The sequence below is a fragment of the Poecilia reticulata genome, chromosome 11 (genome assembly GCF_904066995.2).
Source record: "Poecilia reticulata chromosome 11, P_reticulata-male-v2, whole genome shotgun sequence".
Classification (NCBI taxonomy): domain Eukaryota; kingdom Metazoa; phylum Chordata; class Actinopteri; order Cyprinodontiformes; family Poeciliidae; genus Poecilia; species Poecilia reticulata.
This window is the reverse complement of record NC_088840.1, coordinates 22,283,846-22,304,936: the sequence shown is the minus strand read 5'-3', so window position 1 is coordinate 22,304,936 and position 21,091 is coordinate 22,283,846. Positions and strand designations below refer to the sequence as shown.

The 21,091-nt window shown below is 39.9% G+C and overlaps 1 protein-coding gene across 15 annotated transcripts in view; it reads left to right on the top strand.

Annotated features, from left to right (window-relative positions):
- Nucleotides 1–21,091, top strand: part of LOC103472577 (regulating synaptic membrane exocytosis protein 2-like) — a 45,499-nt gene that overhangs the window by 1,525 nt on the left and 22,883 nt on the right. For 8 of the 15 annotated variants that reach the window (XM_081612447.1, XM_081612457.1, XM_081612454.1 and 5 more), the window contains exons 2-17: nucleotides 3,345–3,377; nucleotides 3,514–3,615; nucleotides 3,850–4,060; nucleotides 6,527–6,672; nucleotides 9,118–9,295; nucleotides 9,771–10,005; nucleotides 10,783–11,064; nucleotides 15,685–15,749; nucleotides 15,851–15,970; nucleotides 16,045–16,144; nucleotides 16,886–17,009; nucleotides 17,149–17,195; nucleotides 18,162–18,250; nucleotides 18,329–18,364; nucleotides 19,349–19,479; nucleotides 20,183–20,354. In XM_081612447.1, the coding sequence (XP_081468573.1) occupies nucleotides 3,345–3,377; nucleotides 3,514–3,615; nucleotides 3,850–4,060; nucleotides 6,527–6,672; nucleotides 9,118–9,295; nucleotides 9,771–10,005; nucleotides 10,783–11,064; nucleotides 15,685–15,749; nucleotides 15,851–15,970; nucleotides 16,045–16,144; nucleotides 16,886–17,009; nucleotides 17,149–17,195; nucleotides 18,162–18,250; nucleotides 18,329–18,364; nucleotides 19,349–19,479; nucleotides 20,183–20,354 (2,071 nt within the window). Of the gene's footprint in view, nucleotides 1–3,344; nucleotides 3,378–3,513; nucleotides 3,616–3,849; nucleotides 4,061–6,526; nucleotides 6,673–7,915; nucleotides 8,426–9,117; nucleotides 9,296–9,770; nucleotides 10,006–10,782; nucleotides 11,065–15,684; nucleotides 15,750–15,850; nucleotides 15,971–16,044; nucleotides 16,145–16,885; nucleotides 17,010–17,148; nucleotides 17,196–18,161; nucleotides 18,251–18,328; nucleotides 18,365–19,348; nucleotides 19,480–20,182; nucleotides 20,355–21,091 lie in introns of those variants that run through there. The other 7 variants (XM_081612450.1, XM_017307395.2, XM_081612449.1 and 4 more) reach the window with 5 other exon arrangements.

Genomic DNA, 21,091 nt, shown 5'->3' with positions numbered 1-21,091 from the left:
TAATTGTAGGTCCAACGAGTCTAAATATTGATACGTTGAAAGTTGTCATGAAGACAAAACTAAAGAAGAAAAAATGGAGTCCAGTCTCCTAGAAAAATAATGAAACTTCCCTTTAGTTCAACTTTCAAATATGAATCTTAAATCAGATACCAGCTCTACAGTTATTAACTAACAAGTTCACCTTTTTTTCCCCCAAGGGTTAATTTCGCCCCCTGGCGCAGTGCTGCCCTGGGCAAAGAGCCATTTGGCCTTTTTGTTGTTGCACTACTACATAAAGATTGGTTAAACAGTTGAAAATGAGAAAAGACGATGATCATCAGTCTGGGATCTGGGATCTACTAATAGAGGATTTCCCCCAGAAAACTTGCTCAGCCTGGTGGTTGGGCACTAAAGGTGTGGTCATCCAGTAACCCGCCATGTTTTTGAGTTAAAAGATGTTTAAAGTTGACAGAAAATTTGAAAATGTCACTTGATAATTATGTGCTATTAAAAGAAAACACCAACTATAAAGTCTTAAAAAATGCAAACATTTAAAAAAGACTTAAATAAATAAGCAATGATTAGCCTGGTGGGGGCACAAATAAAGCCTGGTAGCCCGCCAGGCTGATAATACACTGGCCCTGCTAATAATAATTAATAATAGTAAAATATGTCACTTTTGCATGATTATAAAAGAAAATTCAGAAGAAACTGTGCTTCAGACCAGATCAGAACGGAGATGCTGACATGTTGTCTTTACCCAGAATGCACTGCTCCAGGATCTGTGTGCTCATCTATCGTTTTGAAGCTAAAAACTGGGGTTTTTCAGGCTGCACGCTTGTCACCTGCAGCCCTTCTGTTTCTGTTGGTTTTAATTGGACTCCAGACTAAATCCAGTTATCTCGTTAGTGGGAGTGTTGGTGGATCGGTGGCTGTGGTTTAACACGAGTCAAAGCGTCTTGAACTTTTGAGGTCTTTGAAAAATGTAAAGACTTTGTGAAAAATGTCCAGTCATTTTGTGTTTTCTCTGCAGAATAACGTTCAGGAAAGAAGGGGGATAAATAAGTAGCTGTTCCTCGAACATTAAGGAGTTTAGTTTGAGGGATAACAAAACGGACATAATCAAACGATGACATCAGTTAGTCTGTCATGTTACTAATTATTGCTCAGATTTGTAAGAATAACTTGAGCTGCTGTTTGATCATGTTGCTATAACCACGTTTCGCCACCAGGTGTCTCTAAACTCAGAGTCTCATGTTTCCACCTCTATGAAGGAAAGAAGACTTGAGTTTTATTAGAATCTGATACATAAAGACAATATTGTGGTTATTTTCTCACAGGATGGAAAGTATTTAGGAGTTACGCTGTAAAAACACAAAATCTTACCAAGTATTTTCCAGGGAAAATATTTTGTTCACTTGAAATAAGGCAAAGCTAATTTATAAGCAACTTTTCAGCAAGACATAGGAGCTTGTTTCAAATAAATAATTCATTAATATTGGTTTAAAAAGTACTGGTTCCACTGGCAGATTATTTTATTTATAACGTGGGATAAATGTGTTGTTATTAATGCTAGAACTTTTTCATGAATATTAATGGATTATTTACTTAAAACAGGCTCCTATATCTTCCTGAAAAGGAGGTTGTAAGTTAGTTTTGTCTTATTTCAACATTTGGTTTAGAAAATACTTGGTTATATTTTGAGTTTTTGCAGTGTAGGATGATGAATGGATGATTCCCCCCAGGTCCCGGTTTTCACATCATCAGTCTTGTCTGTTTGTACTTTAATTTACGTTTTTATGTGTTAATTCATTTACTTTGTTTTGTTTTTTTATTTTCTGTGTCAGAGTTGCTGGAGTCGGAAAACAGAATGAGATCAGATGTGTTTGATTTTAAGAAATAAACAAATAACAGACCAGAGGAAATGATTATAAAGACATTGCAGCAAAACAAGAGTCCACAAGGATGTGAAAAATGGTTTAAATAAAAACTTTTATCCTTCTTGCCTGCAGAGATTCATCAATGACCAGTTTAAAATATTAATTTTATGAATCAACCTGTCTGATCAGTTTGAGTCTAATTGACTGAATCTCTCTTTAATTAGTTAATTAAAGAGACTCAACTCAAACACTGATCTCATGACACTGTTGTTTGGTTAGCAGGAGCTGGTTTAAGTAAATAATCCCTTAATATTGATGACAAAGTTTTAGTGAAGATATTTAAATTACAGATCTCCAGAAGTTCTTCATTAACCACTTGAGCGCCATCGTAACCTCTAGAACTTCCTTATTTATCTCATAAAGTTCTTGTCTGACCAGCAGAACTTTATTATCGATCAAATTAGCATTTTATCTGCTCTTACTATCATTATTAATTATTTACAAGTTACTTATTGACCAGTAGAACCTGATCATTAACGACCAATGTTTGCTTTTCACCGACTGCTGAACTTCATCTTGACCTCAGGAATCACTTCATTTGTCTCTTGGACTAGAAAGACACCATGTTAAGGACATGCTCACGCAGCATATCCTCGATGCTCAATCCTGATTTTTTTTTTTTTTTTTTTTTTGCTGAAATCAGATTTTTTTTGTTTATTTTTTTTGTGTAGTCGTTCACACTACTGAATGATCCAAATAAAATCAGACTTCCAAAGCGATGTGAGCAGAAGAAGAACATTTACGTCAGATATGTTTGTGGAAGTAATAACGGACGGTTTTATTCAGCAACGGGAGCCGACAGTAAAGTTAGAGAAATCATGATAACACAAAGGTAGATAATAAAATGAAAGCACAGCTATGAGCGACAGCATTGACTGCATTTTCTGTACAACTGGATGTAGTCGGAGCTAAAAGTGGTGAGATTGTGATGTGATGCTTCAGCGACACAGACTGCTTTCATAAATTCATAATTATAGTTTTCATTCATTGTTTGCGTCCTGATTTACTGTGTCTGGCTTCTTCTGGTGCAGAGTTATGACATCAGTGACGTGAAAGTTGGACAAAGCGCGACATGACTGTTCAGACTGCAGACGCTTTGAAAACAATTGGATACGTTCCTGAATCAGATCCACGTATAAAAGTGACTCAAATTGAACCTTTTAGGGATGAAAAGATCAGAACTGAAATGAAAAAGTCAGATCTAACAGTCACATTTGGACCAATTACAGTACTACATGACAGATAAACTGACAATACGGAGTTGAAGTTAGCAAAACGTGACCTATAATCCCATCATAGTTCGTCTTTCTGTTCTGTCCATGTCTCCATGTTTCTGTTCAGTTTGTGCTTCACTTTTGGTTAACTTCTCTCTATTGTTTTTGTTCTGTTTCATCCTCATCCTCATCATGGCCTTTGTGTCTTCAGGGATGAGGAGGAAGTAAAACCTCTCCCAGCTTCGTAAGTACCTCAGAGTCCGCTGTGCTGTTTGAAACCCCTGTCCTGGCCAGAACCTCCTTCCTGTTTCCCAACTTGACGCCCCAATCCCACGGCGAACCTGCTTCCTGTCCGCTGACTGTCTGTGTTACCTGGACAGGTGGAATCCGTTCTCAGGGTTCAGTCAGTTGGTCAATAATGTTGCAGCCAATGTGTCCGAAGTTCTGCAGGTTAAAAGTCCGACTGACAACGAGTCGCAGACGTGAGTAAAACCGAGAAGGTGAACTGACCGGAGGTCTGTTTCAGGCTCAGCTCAGATGTTGATCGATTGTTGGATGTTTTACCAAATCAGATCTGATCTGGATCATTCATGAGGATCAGATCAGTGCAGAAAAAGTCTCCTTATCACAAGCTAGTGGAGAGATTGAAAAAGTAGGTAGAGTTTGACGCAGTATTTGTCCTGAAGTCGGTGTCTGACTGCTCCTGTTCTTCACAGGAAGTTACATCAGCAGTTTGAGATGTATAAGGACCAGGTGAAGAAGCTGGGGGAGGAGCCTCCTGCGGCGCAGACGGCGAGGGCGGAGTCTCCCACCTGCGGCGTCTGCCACAAAACCAAGTTTGCCGACGGCTGTGGCCGAGCCTGCTGCTACTGTCAAAGCCGCTTCTGCGCGCGCTGCGGCGGGCGCGTCCCTTTAAGAGCCAATAAGGTTGGCGTGTGAGGTCGTAGTTCCTCCTTTGGACCTTTAGTTTTTCTGTTTGCAAATCTTAACGTCCACGTTTTTCAGCTTAACGTTGAACATAAACACAATATTCACGTCTTTGAATAAGTTAGTATAAGTGTTGATGTTTTATTCTGTATGATAATTTGATTTCAAGGTGCCTTGACTCCCAAAAGATAAAGAACATATTTTTAAATAATTGTTTTATTTGTGGATTTAAAGAGTAAAACATTGAATAAGTCATGCAGAAAGCGTGGTTAGGTGTAAAGACATAATTAACAGTTAATAAGTCTCACTTAATCTCAAAAATCTGTAAATAAAACAACAAAATGTGTTTTTTGCAAAAGCATTTATGCTCCTTGAACTCTCACATTTTGTTTCATTGTGTTTTATTTGGATTTTATTCAATAAACCCACACAAAGGGATTTGTTTTTGTAACTTGGAAGGACATTTATTAATGATTTGATGTGTTTCAGCCCCATCTGCTCTAATATGCTAAGATAAAATCTAGTCAACTAATCATCTAATTAGTAAATAGTTTCCTCCTGAGTTTCATTTAATCTCGGCTTCTCTGTGAAATATCTACTGGTCTGTTAGTGAACAAACAGCATCATGAAGACCAAGAAACCCAGCAGACGGGTCAGAGATGAAGCTGTTTAGGTCTGTGGTCCGGAACCTTTTTATTATCGCGGACCGGTCAAGACTTGGAAAAGCGGCCCGGGGAACTGGGGGGCGTGTGTGAACCGTCAGATAAGGCTTCTGCATGTTGGTGTTCCCGCTAAATCCTGAATATACCCAATTTGGGTTGTATTGGCCCTTTTATCGCAGCCTGACTTGGAACGAGAATACAACCTGTTGAATGTGACAAGTAGCCAATCAAAAAGCGCGGTGATGTAAGAACAGAGGGGAATCCCAAACAGCTGACATATCGCGCAACTGAGAGTCCAGTGGATATCGGAGATGATATGTGGAAATGTTTATTATTATAAGTAAAGGTCATTATTATATATGTTTATGTTTATTCAGTTAAAATGTTAACTATGAAAAAGCATATTCACCTCCAAATCATAGTGCAGCAAATAGAGCGGCTGCTCCCGTCGTCTTTTATCCACCACCTTTTCTTTTTGTTACGTCTCTTATCTCTTAAAATTAGTCCACAAACTATCAATATTGCTTCTACATCGTCATCCGTGTTTGGTCCTTCTAAATTCCCGTATGCTATGTTGGGGGTTTTACTGGATTATCCTCTGGAATCGTGATGTTTGTGACTGGAATCGGTTGGTGTTGCTCCTGCCTTGGACACACAAACCGATCGAACCTGTTGGACTTTTATCAGCTCTGTGGTCACAGAGGTTTGGAGAATCGGCCGACAATTTTTAAATCTTGCCATTTAAACCAGACTTAAGACTCACAAGCTCTACTCATCTCCTCTCGACCACTGCCCAAACGCTCTCTGACTCTGGTCGCTATGGTAACGTTTACATATCCCTTCAAAATAAGATACAGATGAGCCACAAAAACGAACATTTTACTTTCGTGAAAAATTTTAACTCACAATAATGACTAACGGGAGCCCTGAGCTTGTTTCTCTGCAACGAGACGGTCCCATCTGGGAGTGATGGGAGACAATGACACCTGAGCTGTGGCTTATATCCACAGCCTGCTTGGTCTCTATGCGGCGAAGCAGCTTGAAGCTTCATTGCCTCATTAGCAACCCATGTTATGCAGAGCGGGCTTGTAATGTGGGACTCACCTACCTGTCCAGAATAAATCCATTCTCCTGTCTCTTCTCTGGGCCTTTTCCCCTTCGCAAAGAAACTTTCCAAAGACATCTGATCTGTTTCTTACTAATTTTGCTGCTTGTGGGATTAGCGTTGGCGCGCAAGTAACCGAGAGAATCCGGTTAAAGGATTTTCAAAATAAAAGATCTTCCAGACTCAAATAATACATAAAACGGAAATATTTCATTATTTCTTGCGCGGTCCGGCACCAATTGGTCCACGGACCGGTACTGGTCCACGGACCGGGGGTTGGGGACCACTGGTTTAGGTTACAAGACGATATCCAAACTCTGAACATCTCACAACATCTGAACATGGAAGAAAAATGGAACAACTACAAACTTATCAACCTAAACCAATTAAAAAGCAGCCAAAAAGTCCCATGTAGTGACCAGTGTGAAACATAGAGATGGCAGGGTAATGCTGTGGGTTTGTGTTTGTTTCTCATGGATGGGAACGCTGGGAGAACAATCTTGAAAGAAAACCTGTTAAAACTCAAGAGCTGCAATAAAATGGATTAGATCCAAAGGACAGAATGGTCCAGTCAAAGTCCAGACCACTTTGAAAGCCATTTTGCTACGTATTGGTCGACCACATAAGATCCAAATAAAGCACTAATAACTAATGTTTGAAATGTGAGCATACATAAACGTGTGTGCTGTTGTGTTTTAGGTGATGTGGGTCTGCAACGTGTGCAGGAAGCAGCAGGAGATTCTGACCCGGTCGGGAGAATTTTACCCCAACGCGTCGCCTCCACACGGGCCGATGCAGGGAGCGCCGGGGGCCGTGGGGCCCCTGAGCAACGGGGCCACGGAGCAGTAAGTGTCACTTCAAGTATTAGACAGCAAACACTCTTCTAGTGGGAGGATAGAGACCCAACCCACCGTCCAACTGGACCAGGTTCGACCTCTGATTGGATTCAGAAATGTAAACTTAAGGTTTGACACGAGAAAAAACAAAAGATTTTTTTTTTTTTTGTTTTTTGGGTTGTTTTTTTTTTAAGGGAAAAACAATAATTTCAACCATAAAATAACTTGGATATATTTAGTTTTTTTTCCATTTATTCTAATGCTGGAGCTGATTTGGGAAATCATTCTGAACTGCAGATATGTTACAATTTAACTTTAGAAACAACCATAGTCTCACCATCAGTGCCGCCACTTTCATGTTTTAATTACTTTCTTTTAAAAATGGAAATAATTATAATAATAATATCATCATCAGTATGATATAATTTTCCCCCTTTCTCCACAGAGAGTAGATATATCTCTGTTTATCGATGATACAGTGTGTTATTATTAAACTAAAGCGCTTCTCGTTCTGTTGCTGCTGTTTAAACGTCTGTGGTGCATCGACTGATTTTCCACATCAGTTTCATAACAACCTGAAGGTGATGGAGAACCAGGAAATGCAGCATTTTAACTTTGATGAAACTACTACAACGACCAGAAGCAGTCATTCTGACCGCCGCATTTAGACCTCAGTTAATTCACCTGGCAAGCTTGGAACTAAAATAAAACTTAATTTAATTACTAGTGCACTGTATTTAGCAATATAATACATTATTTTTAATTGAATACATTAAGTTTAATTATTCATCAAGCAAAAATCAAACACTGTAGATTTTTAATTTGTTCATTTAACATTTTTTCAAACTTCTTTTTTGCAATTTTGTTTTGAATTGGAAAAGGCAAAAAACGAACTATACATACATATTATTTTCATTTATTTTTGTGAAAAAAATTAACAAATGGAGCACAATGGGAGTAAAAATGTGAAATTTGAAGTGTTTTATAGAAGCTGTTTAAGGCTTAAAGGGGTTTTATGTGTGACACACCAAAAATAAATGCATGTTTTACTATTTTTAAGTTAAAATAAACCAAAAAACTGATGCTAAATCTGCAGCAACAGGTCAGAAACATGCAAAAAGGATATTTTTATCCTTTTTTTTGGTGTTTCTTAAACATTTAACCCTCAGTTTTGTCTGCAGGTTTTTACTGCTGAGTCAGTAAAATTCAGACTCGTCCTTTTGACGTCTGACTCGGTCATAATTAGATCACACACATAATTTACCTCCAGACCCCATCTCCAACACACACACTCACACACACACTCAGACTGTGCCTTCCGTCCCCATCAAACACGCACAGCCCCCAAACACACAAACTCAAACACACACGCTAATCAGATTAACAGAATAATAATCCCACAGCTCACTGGGGATTATTGCTGCTGCTAAATACAGCAGGCTAACACACACAGGCTAACGGGAGCTAGTAGCGGTGATGTAATACCCCAGGTGGGCGGAGTCAGAGTGAGATAGAGGGCGCTGAAAGGGGCGGAGCTTCAGTCGTACTCCAGCTGTCAGGTACAAACCTGCTGAGTGTGTCAATGTGTGTCAATGTGTCGTGTGTTGAACCGGCACAGAAAACAGAAACAGGCTCTTTGTTTACGTCCCTGAGCAAAAGACACACGACTCAAACGCGATGATGTCTGGATCTGCTCAGGGTTTCATCCGTCGCCCTGCAGCTGCATGACGGCTGCGTTGGTGCGCACTGACAGGAAACGCATGTAAGTCTGCACCGCGCACATCCAGTTACAGGCTAACGCAGAGTTTGTGATCTTTGTTCAGAGAAGATTCAGTGAGATTCTGGGTGGGTTGAGGGAGCAGTTTCACTCTGAGAAACTAAGTAAATGGAGTCTTAGAGGTTTATTGTTTATAATGAATTCATGTCCCTCGGTCTGCGTGACAAAGGAGGGAAGGAGGGATCTCTGGTTAAGCTGCTGGACGACGTTCAATGGAAAGAAAACACCTGGAATTTGGGATTATTGGATCTGGATGAAAAGAAAACAAAGATGTTAACTTATTCTGTCTTTCCTTGTTTCCTCCATTCATTCTTTTCTTGTGTCCTCCATTTCATCCTTCCCTCCTTTTTCGTTCCCTACTTCCTTTGTCTGCTTCCTTCTGACTTTCTTTGGGTTTCTTTTCTTCCTTCTGTCATTCTTTCCATCCATCCATCCATCCATCCATCCATCCATCCATCCATCCATCCATCCATCCATCCATCCATCCATCCATCCATCCATCCATCCATCCATCCATCCATCCATCCATCTCTCTCTCTCTCTCTCTCTCTCTCCCGGTCATTCGTGAACCGCCATCTTGGAATCACTTCAAATAAACAAACAATCTCAGCGTCTCGTTTGTTTATGTGAAGCAGCATCTCCTCGCTCCTGATTGGTTCGCTCCCTGTGTCCGACAGGAGGCGGAGCCCCTCGGCGTCGTACTACGATGGTGGCGGCAGGATGCCTCGCTCGCCTTCCGACCACGGCTTGGACCGCCGCCCCCGCTCCACGCACAGTTACCATGGCAACGGCGAGGAGGAGCTACGTGTCCAGAGGCGACCAATCAAAGACCGGCGCGGCCGCTGGCACTCACAGGTGGGACGGCAACGAAACGACTCTAATGTCAGTGGTGATTTAATTTCTATGGTGTTGTAATGTTCAACGTTACGTGTGCAAAAGAAAGAAATAATATTGTTTTTATTTCTTCATTATTTTTTTATCTCATTCAATAACTATTTACAAAATAATTTAATAAGCTGGTTAGAAAAAGCATGAAGTGAATGAAACATGATGGAGGGAGGGAGGGAGGGAGGGAGGGAGAGACAAAACGATGGATGGATGGATGGATGGATTCTATGTATCTTTCTATGTGATGATTCAGATTTAAAGGTAAATGTATCTTTTTTTATTGAATTTATTCAAATATTTAAAATGTTTCCCAGTTTTAAGTTTCAGTTTAATCCAGATTAAACTTTAAAAGCTAAAGCTAAACTTCTGAACCTGAAGCTAACTGCGGCGTTTTCTGCTAGACCTGTGTTAGGAAGTTCACTTGTTCTCCTTCCTGGATCAGGACCACCCGTTTGACCCGGTTCTGGTGGACCGGGAGCTGCGGCGCCGCCAGGAGGAGGAGTTCCAGGCTCGCTACCGAAGCGACCCCAACCTGGCCCGCTACCCGGTTAAGCCGCAGCCGAGCGAGGAGACCATGAGGATGCTGGCGCAGGTCGGCCGGGTCCGACACCAGCGCCGGCACAGTGACGTGTCGCTGGCCGCAGCAGAACCGGAACACCTCAACCTCAGACACTCAGGTCCGGATTTACTCTTTGTTTAGCATGTTGCTCATTTCTCTTTCCCACTTCCACCCAAAATGACCCTAGATTAATTAAAACAAGGAAAACTATGAGAAAAAAATCTGAACTGCTGTGTTGCTGAAAAATTCTATTCAAATAAATTTTATTGATTGATTGTCTAATTTCTGGTATAAATATTTTAGTAAATTTGAAATAAGACAAAACTAACTTTCAAGTAACTTTTCGACGAGATATTGGAGTTTATTTTAAGTCAATAATTTAATATTGATGAAAAAATACCAGTTTAATTGGCAGATTATTTCTCTTTTAACATGCGAAAAGTGTCTCTTAGACACTTTCTGCCAGTGGAACTAGAACTGGTTGCTAGGTAACGGGCTGGGTTTGGCCAGGGTTGCCAGGTAACGTCTTTACTGCTCCTTCCCAATAGAACTAGAACTATTTCTTCAATATTAAGAAATTATTAACTTAAAACCAGCTCCTACATCTTGCTGAAAAGTTACTTGTAAGTTAGTTTTGTCTTATTCCAAGTGTACTAAGATATTTACACGATAGACTAGACCAAAAGTACCAAATAAGAGTTTGTTTTTGCAGTGTTTTCTGTTTGTTCTGTTGTCTAGTTGATTTTTTGTTATTTTGTAGATCAATACCTCCATTTGATAGTATGTAATATTTGTTTTTTACGCACTATTTGGTGAATTAACAATAAAAAAAAGTCAGTTAACATCAGATTCCTGTTACCGTTTTGCTTTATTAACTCATTATTTTGATCCTCAGCCATCCGCCAGAATCGGCCTCAGGGACTGATTGGGTCTGGAGGTCAGAGGTCATTCTCAGTTGACAGGACTCCCAATCACCTCAGCCCCACGTCTCCTCGCCGCAGCCCGTTGCCACAGCAACTCCTGGACCCGAGCTCCGCCCTCAAGAGGAAGCCCACCAATGAGAGCCTGGTGCAGAGAGGGAGGATGATGGGGAAGATGCACGTGATTGGCAGCTTCAGCAGTTCAGAGGAGGAGCTGCTGACCACACCTGAGTACACCAGCTGTGATGAGCCTGATAGTAAGTACTACATGGAGAGGAAAGCTACGTAGAAACACACATCCGGAGTGTCGGAACATAGAAACACACATCCGGAGTGTCGGAACATAGAAACACATCCGGAGTGCCGGAACATAGAAACACACATCCGGAGTGCCGGAACATAGAAACACACATCCGGAGTGCTGGAACATAGAAACACACATCCGGAGTGTCGAAACATAGAAACACACATCCGGAGTGTCGAAACATAGAAACACACATCCGGAGTGTCGGAACATAGAAACACACATCCGGAGTGTTGGAACATAGAAACACACATCCAGAGTGTCGGAACATAGAAACACACATCCAGAGTGTCGGAACATAGAAACACACATCCAGAGTGTCGGAACATAGAAACACACATCCAGAGTGTCAGAATAACCTTAAGGGCTCCTTTCAGAGTGAGCTGTTTTAGGGCGTCTTGTCACTTTAAATCCAAATGAGCTGCTGCTGGCCACGCCCCCAACTTAATGTTTACACTCATGTGAAAATGGCTGCAAACAGATGTACAGGTGTACAACTGTACACCTTTGAAAAGCATTAGTAGAGCCTCCTGCACAACCAACAAGAATGCAGGAAGTGGTTTCTCGTCCTTGCTGCAAAATTGGAGTAGATTTGTTTTCTAGAGAAGCGCTAAAAATTGAGATTGAATTGAATTTTTAGCTTGTTTAGCCGTGAACAACAATAACCCACAAGTCAGAAACATAGTAATTTTAATCATTAAGGGTAAAAACCCTTAATAATAGTAGTTGCTCTTTTATCTTTCTGAAAAGTTACTTGTAAATTAATTTTGTCTTATTAACAAATATCTTAGTTTGCTAAGATATTTGCACTAGAAACTCATCAAAAAATACCTGGTAAGAATAGTTGTGTTTTTGCAGTGTAAGTGTCGTAGCGATAAATTAACATGCTTCCTGTAACAGAATGTCACATTAGTTTAAATTGTCTTCTGCCCTCTAGTGGAGATGTGAGGTATTTTTGCCTTTTTCCTGGAACTTGTCTTTCAGTGTTATTATATCTTGAGTTTTCAGGCTGTGAACTGAGAAACAGGAAGGAGGGAGAGTGGAAAAGGAGACGCTGTGTGTGTTCGCAGTGTCTCTGACTTAAATTAGCTCAGTGTGATAATCTTCTTACAGCTGAATCTGGCTTCACCTCCAACCAGCTTCACCTGCACTTCCTCAGCCTCACAACAGAGGGTTCCCCTGAGAAAACGCTCTACTTTCCTTTCATCGTTTCCATATTTTGGTTGCAGGTTTCTGGTTTCTTATGGTGGTACGGTTCCACTTTAGAGAACTTTTTTCCCAGTCTGTTACTGGGAACGACCTGGGAAAGTGGGTATCACTTTTATGCTTAGTACCTCCAAATCCCACCACTAAATGTTGCCGAGAGTTGTCTCTAATGGATTGGTTGGTTAAAGATCAGCATTTTTGAACTCTAGTTGTTCATTCTGTGTTTCTTCTCTCTGTATGTTTCTGAAAACACAAAAAACATTCAGATTCTACATTTTTCTGGACATTTTTATCTGTTTTCCAGGCCATTTTACAGCACAACCATGTAACTGTTACCTTCAATTGTTACAAAAATGCTACACATATCAAATTTGACGTAAAAAAATGTTTGCTTCCTGATTTCACGCCTTAAAATTGGGGCTCTGTCTCTTTAAAATCTCTTGCCTTCAGGAAGTCATCACAACATCCAAGCATGAACTCACTGCAGCTCAGACTGACATGAACTTAAAGTGTCTGTGCATCCTTAAAACGTCTTAAATTCATTTTTTAAAAAGTGAGTTGGCCTTTAATATGTTACTCACAGGTCTAAAATGTTGTCTGTTTGCACTATCTGATCTCATATAGTCTATTTTTGTGTCTTTTATTTGTTGGACTTTCCTGTCAGGCAAACATTTGAGTCACATTCAGTCACATTTGTTGCATTTTGTGACTTGAGAAGGTTGAGGCTATCGCTAACTAGCTGCTAAAGTACCGTTGCTAGCTAGCTAGCGTTTTTTTGTGTCTTAGTCATGTTTTCAAGTTTATCTCTAGCTGGCTGGTTGACGTTTGTAGATTTGTGTGGAGATGTAGGTCTTAAATTTAATTCATAACGGCCTTAAAAAGTCTTAAATTTGAGTTGTTCACACCTGAGAAACTCTGGAACTGAAACGAGGCTCTTGGCGCTTTCCAACTTAAGTTACCATGTAAACCATTTCTCTATGAAGCTGTGCTGGTTTTAGTTATGGTTTTTGTCCACTGTTGCCGTTGTAACCCGTTTATTCAGATACGCTGTCCTCCTGAGAGTCGGTCTCCAGGGTTTCGGACTCTGACGTCATGAACGTCGGCAGAGTTTCAGTTTCCACGTTCTGCGTTCGGTTAATCTTCTGTGTCTACGTCTCAGGAACCAAAGTCATGAGAGACGATGGATTCTGATTGGCTCAGAGTGACTCCTCCCGTCGGGGTCAGAGGTGAGAGATCAGCTCAGAGTCGCTGATGCTGCGTTACTGAAGACACCTGGACCACAGGACGCAGCATAAAAACCTCCAACAAACTCGAGTGGAAAACGGAACGAATCCTGGGGAAGCTGGTCGATAATCTGGCCACGGTGGGAGACGAACATCTCAGCCTGCCGGTTCTGATGGGTCACAGAATCAGCGACGATGCTGATTTCTGTCAATTGGATTACAAGTGAGGAGTTTGGATTACCAGGAGGCCCTGCAAGGAAGCAGGAATAGAAACAGCGCAGGAGGGAACCAAACTGTGGACAAGGCGCCTGGATCTGCTGCTGAGCTGCTTATTTTGCTCATTTTCCTGGAAATCTGTTGGAATTTTCCAAGTTCTCAAGGTTAAAGTTTCAAGAAAGTGCTTGGATTTGCTGAAATGTTTCTCCCAGTTCGCCGACTCTCTGACCCAAAGTGAAGCAAGCAGCCAGTGAAGTTCAGCTGAAGCGACGATGCTGCCGCTGACAGAGTCGGACTCTGTGTTTGGCCTGAGCTAATCTTGTTACAGACAGGTATGAGCTGCCCTGCAGCCTGCAGGCCGAGCTCGGGGCAAACTGCGATCCCTCACCCACAGAGGAGGACCGAGGAGCTGCAGGTTCCCCTCCTGCTCTTCTTCTCTTCTTCTACATCTAAAGCTTCGTCTTGTATCATGGCGTCGTCCTCTCAGACCTGTGAGTACTGGAGAGGCTTTCTGGCAGCGACCTGCACCTGATGACGGGTCTAAGTGGACTTCCTGTCCGTTTAAAGGCTCAAACACTCTGTTCTTGCTCTAAATTTACCTGCATTAATCTTCTTTGAAAGTTTATAGGTTCACACTGCAGCTGACGGACGATAATGCTGCATAAAACTGATCCCAGAGCTGTTTTCACGCCAAAAACACAAAATAATACCAAGGAGTTTTGGTCCAGTTTCTACTATAAATGTCTTACAACACTTGAAATTAGAAAAAAATCTAAGTTACAAGTAGCTTTTCAGAAAGATACAGGAGTTTGTTTTATCTGCAACAGAACAAGTACTTTTTAACCAATGTTAATACGAATTATTGACTTCAACTCCTATATCTTGCTGGAAAGTTACTTGTAAGTTGTTTTGTCTTTTTTAAAGTGAACTAAGATATTTGCACTAAAAACTAGAAAATCAATAAATCAGTCAAGTTTATTTTTATAGCACATTTCAGCATCACATTAGTTCAAAGTGCTTTTCATTGTGAAACATAACAAAACAGTCAACAGTTGTGAAAACCAACAACAGACGTTACATTTTGTCAATGTCATTATTAAAATCATCAATTCACATGAAATAAGTCTGTCAATGCTCAATTTATAATGGTTCAAAAGAAACTAAGCAGCTGGGTTTTAGTCTTCGTTCAAAGGAACTCAGTGTTTCGGCTGTTTTTCAGTTTTCTGGAAGTTTGTTCCAGATTTGTGGTGCATAGAAGCTGAATGCTGCTTCTACATGTTTGGTTCTGGTTCTGGGGATGCAGAGCAGAACCAGAACAAAAATACTTGGTGAGATGTTGTGTTTTTGTAGAGTTATGCAGCATCATTGGGATTCAATAAAGAATACTTTTTTTATGAAAACAGAGTCAGAAAAAGGAGATCTGTAGTTGTTGTGAATGGATGTAATCTCATTGTTTCTCCTCTGTGGAGGAAATGGATGTAGGTGATTAAACCGGCTTTTGGACAAACTGTCCACTGAAGGAAGTCAGAGCAACTCCTTTATCAGCAAAGCATGTCTGTCAACAACTGAGAAAACTGAAGCTGGATCTAAGAAGAAAACCAGCAAAGGAATAAAAACAGAAACACACCAAATTCACACGGATCGATTGAAATCTTATTGTCTTTTTAAATACAATTTATTTTCAAGAAGATTTTAAAGGGATGTACATCAACAAAGGCCAAACCAAGAAGAGAGACTTCCATAAAGAATATCCATAAATATTAAATAGCTGAACGGTGTTATGCTGGATCTCATGACCATATGCTGAAGCCAAGCAAGATTTCATTTCAAATGTGTTTTAAATGAACGAAAGAGAAAAAAACTATTTTTATTTTTTATATCTTTGTAAGTTTTAATTGTTTTTATTAAATTTGTTTTGTTGTTTCCAGGAGACATGGAGAGCCAGTGGTGGGATTACGGTACCTGGCATGGCGAGCCCGCACCTATGTCTATGGTAACCCAACAAACACGCCCGCCATCATAACATCCACTACCTGTCTGCCTTTCTACCTGTCCGTTTCTATGAATTAAACTGTGTTATTTGTGATTCTTTAGCAGCCGGTCACATGGCAACCATCCAAAGATGGGGAGCGTCTGATTGGTCGAATCGTCCTGAACAAGAGGATGAAGGACGGGACGGTTCCTGCAGACACAGGAGCCCTGCTGGGCCTCAAGGTGGCGCTGCTGTTTCTCTGATGATAGCCCTGGTGGCGTTCAGTGGCTTGCTGACGGGCGCCGGGTTTTTTCAGGTTGTTGGTGGGAAGATGACGGAGTCTGGCCGTCTGTGTGCGTTCATCACCAAAGTGAAGAGAGGAAGTCTGGCAGACACGGTGGGACACCTGAGACCAGGTAAACACAGCTTCTGCTCGTAGATCATGTCTCTTATTATGCATTAGATGTTGCTTTTTTCCAAATTACAGTAGTTATAGTTGAACTTACCAGACGTCTGATTTTCTGTTTCCATCAACCTGATTGTTTTATTTCAGTCTCACTTTGTAAAAAAAACTTTACTTCTCCCTTCTCATATTTTTGGGGTCATCTGCATCGGTATATATTACTGGGTTGGACGTCACATGACAACACACATCATGTCAGTCGGTTGCCACGGCAACGGGTCTGTATGTAGACCGACCCGATTTGGGTAGTAACTAGTTACATTTACTCAATTACATTTACTTGAGTAACTTTTTTTAAATCTACTTTTAGGAGTATTTTTACTACTCTGTGCTTTTTACTTTTACTTGAGTCATTTTATTATGAAGTATTTCTGCTCTTACTTGAGTAAAAATTTATGGACTTTCTACCCAGTGAATGACAAACAAATATGTTTTAACCAAAACTGTACCAATATAATTTTAAATTATTAAATAATTGATAATTTGATCAGTTACTCAGTACGTGAGTAGACTTTTTACCAAATACCTTTTTACTCTTACTTGAGTCATTTCTTGGACAGCTACCTTTTGCTAGCTATAGCGGCTAATAGGCTCCGTCCAATCCAGTAATAAATATCACAGCTCATCTAGTCGGTGCGGCTCGTTTGCCTTTTGAGTTGTAAACTGTAACATATGTTGCCTTTTTAATCTCCAGGTGATCAGGTCCTGGAGTGGAACGGCCGGGTTCTTCAGGGCGCCACATTCAACGAGGTCTATGACATCATCATGGAGTCCAAACCAGAACCGCAGGTGGAGCTGGTGGTCTGCCGACCGGTCCGGTGGGTCACACACCTGGTCCAGTCCAAGCTAAAAAATTTAAAATGTTCACATATTCTCCATCTGAGATCATATCTAACTTTAAAGTATGTTTTATTAGATGCTAATGCTAACGGATATCTGTTGGTTCTTGCTCGGCAGAGACGTTTCAAGAGCAGCAGACGCCTCCAGTGTTCACCTGGACTCCAGTGAGTTTTTACAAAGAACAATCCAACGCAAGCTTACAGAAAACCACAGCAGTTAAACTTTTTCCCTCAGAGTCCGACATTAAAATGTTCCTGTTTTAGCTCAGTTAGAATTAATCATATTATTAAAGTTCAAATATTGATCCCAAAGGGAAAATAAATGTTGTTGTAACTCTTACTAATTTGAATTCTTTAAAGAGTTACTGTAGATGGTGATGGCAAGAAAGATCTGCTGTAGCAGTCTGTGTTGCACCGACTTTGAGGAAGCCTCTGACTGAAGACATTATTGTTTTAATTTTCTACATTAGTTCGGTTCTTTTTGGAGGCTTCTGTTATTTATTTTTAATTTATTTGGATGAGATGTTACAGTTAACTTTTTTTTAACCATGACAAGGTTTTGTTTTAACAATCGTTAGCCGCTGATTAGCATCTTGAAAGCTCAGATAATACCTGATCTCTGATAACAAATGCCAGAGTAGCTGGACAATGAGGCTTAATGAATGCAGAGGAGGGAAAGAAGGAGGAAGTTCAAACCTTTTCTTCCTCTTATCATAAAGATACGTCCAGATAGAGATTTAAAAAGGAACAGCAAAAGCTAATGAGGTAGATTAGCATTGATTGCTAATTGAAACTGAGCTGTTAGCATGTCAACACAGTCATGAGATTGGAGTCACAACATTTAATTTCCATTTGGGAAGGTTCCTTTGGTCTTTGTCTTGCTAGCATAGAAAATAAGCATCAGAAATAACATTTAAACATTTGTTTTATTTATATTTTATTTAAAAATTATTGAAAAATATTTTTAAAAATATATAAAAGTTGTTTTTTTCCCCCTCATCTTCTCTTCAACCTTCTGAGGCCCCCATTTTTAAAACCAGTGTTGTAAAGTGCTGCTAAAGTGCTGCTAAAGTGCCGCGTGTTGGGTGAAGCGGGCTCCAGTGGAACTGGTTCTTGTTTTTCTGTGCTCAGGTTCCAGTTCCTTCGACTCCCAGAAGGTCGGCCCGTCCATCTCCGTCACCTCTCCCATGAGCCCCAGCGTTCTGTCGGGACAAGTCTCCGTAAGTTCAGCCAGCGTCTCACACCCAGAAACCCGTCTGCACACAGGCGTTTCCATGGTGACGTGTATGTGTTTACAGAGCGTAAACAGGCCTCCTCTGGTTCCCAGGATCCAGGTAACCTGTAGAGAGTTGGGCTGTAGGTTAGCTTGTTGTTAGCTGTAGAGTTCACCAGTTTACTGTAAAACAGACGCTTACCTGCAACTTAGGAACAATTTCTCCAAATATGTATCATTTTTTCTCGTGATCAGTACGAGAAAATATAAAACATTGTACTGAAGTAAGACTTCAACATATTTTTACTCAAGTAAAAGTAAAAAGAAGCTTCAAGTATTTGGTGGAACTGATCAGAACATCAATTATTTAATATTTAAAATGACACCATCAGATGGACCAAAATATAAAATTATGTGGAAATGTTGGTATTTAAAGGTTAAAATTAAAATAATTTATATAAATAACAATTACAATATAAAGAAAAATGTTCTAAATCAGTTTCTTTCAATAAAAAACGGATGAAGCTTTAACAAAAACTGCAGGTGTGTGTCTGTGTCTGGTGAATTTTTGGTTAAAACTTAAGTTTGTTTTTAATTCAGTAGGTAGAAAATCCAGAAATTTACTGAAATAAATTAGCATTGTGTCATAATAAAGTTATTCAAGTAAACGTAAAAAGTACAACGTAATAAAAATAGTCCTAAAAGTAAATTTTTGCTAAAAATTCCTTAAGTAAATGTAACTAGTTACTAACCAATTGTGGCTGTGATTTTTTAAGAGACAATTTCTCCTTTTTGGCACACAGATACTTTTATTTTAAAGACGGTTCTGTTGCGACCAGAGAAAGTGAAACAACAACAGGATGGAAATGCATATTAGTTACTAAAATCAGCCCAGTTTTACATTAAATATCGTTAATTTCTAGTTTTTTCAACTGAGAGCAGCTGATTAGAATCTCAAATAACGGCTGCAGAGCTGAGCGACCATGAGGGACGCTCCCTAAAAACTGGAGCCCTGGGCTGCTGCCCTTTATAAAATTTGCCCAATATGAATGGGTCAGATTCGTTCTCTGTTTTGTTTCTAATGTTATTTAATGTTTTAAAACAGATCAAACTGTGGTACGATAAGGTTGGTCATCAGCTGATCGTCACGGTCCTTGGAGCCAAAGAACTTCCTGTTCGGGACGATGGACGACCGCGAAACCCATACGTCAAGATCTACTTCCTGCCGGACAGAAGGTAGAAGAGCAAAGAAAAACAAAACTACATTACTGCTATTATTCCTGTAAACGTTTCACTATTTGATCAAAAGTCCACTCAAGTACTGAATAACTGATCAAATCATTAATCATTTAATATTTAAAGGCATTATGTATTTTAAAATATTAAATAATAAATATTTAAAAATATTGAATATATTTTTAAATACAAAATATAATTTATATATTAAATATTTTAAAAAATGTAAATATAAAGTCAAGTGGAAATGTTGTCATTTTAAAGACAAATTTTATTAATACAAATAAAACAATTATAAACAAACAAAATCAGGCAAGAATGTTTTATTTCCAAATCAGTTTCTTTCAATATAAAATTTATGAAACTTTAACAAAAACTGCAGATGTGTGTCTGTTTTTGGTTAAAACATATTTGTTTTTTTTTATTCTGTGGGTAGAAAATCCAGAATTTTTACTCAAGTAAGAGTAGAAAGTAGAAAATACTCCTAAAAGTAAATTTTTTCCAATAAGTTACTCAAGTAAATGTACCAAACTGATAATAATTAATAAAAACTCTAAAACTAACCAAAACTAACTGAATTAGAAAAAAAGTCACAACCGAATAAAACTGAACTATAATGGGAAAACCCCCCAAAGCTATCATGACCCTGGTTCGCGCTCCTCACGTGATGTAAATCCTCGTTTCTCATCCGTTTTCCTCCCAGCGATAAGAGCAAACGCAGGACGAAGACGGTGAAGAAGTCCCTGGAGCCTCGCTGGAACCAGACCTTCATGTATTCCCCGGTTCATCGGCGCGAGTTCAGGGAACGGATGCTGGAGCTCACCGTCTGGGACCAGGCCAGAGTCCGAGAGGAGGAGAGCCAGTTCCTGGGAGAGGTGAGCACACCTGGAGCAGAGAAAGAGCTTTATTACGAGGCTGGTCCGCGGGAGCCCCCTGGTGGTCATCAAGGTACTGCATGTAAACGAGCGTTTATTTCCCGTGACGTTACGTTAGCTCACAGTGCGACGCTACAGCTAGCTTAGCAAAGGATTGTGTTTAAAAATGATGGATGAATGGGATAAAACCGGGTCACTCACAATAAAACAACGGCAGGACTGCTTATATGATCGGAGGAAACTAAGTCAAACCCACCGAGAGTTTTGATGGGTCGTTCGTTAGCGATACATTCGATTCTTTTGAACGGCTCTCCCGTGAACGAGTCTGTTGGTGAGAACTGTTCTTTGTTTTTTACGACTTTGCCAGCGTATTATGCTCTGTTCACTACTAATTATTAAATTAAATTAATTAAATATAATAGATAAATGCAGTTGATAGAAATGGATGGGACTTGTTTCTGGCAAAACAACTCATGTCTGTTTTTCTTTTAATTGTGCTTCTGAATTACAAGCTGTAAATGTTATTAATGCACCCAACAGTTGGTAGTAAAGAACAACTTGTCTTTGATTTCCATGTTTGACATAATTGGAAATCCACACTTTAAGAATCTGTAATAACTCAAAACACCCCGACTAGACCTGTTGATGGCTTGAAAACAACAATAAGTGCGTTAAGAGCCTAATATTTTAATTTTAGGTTGTATATATTGACATGTTGCGTTAACGAGGGGTAATTT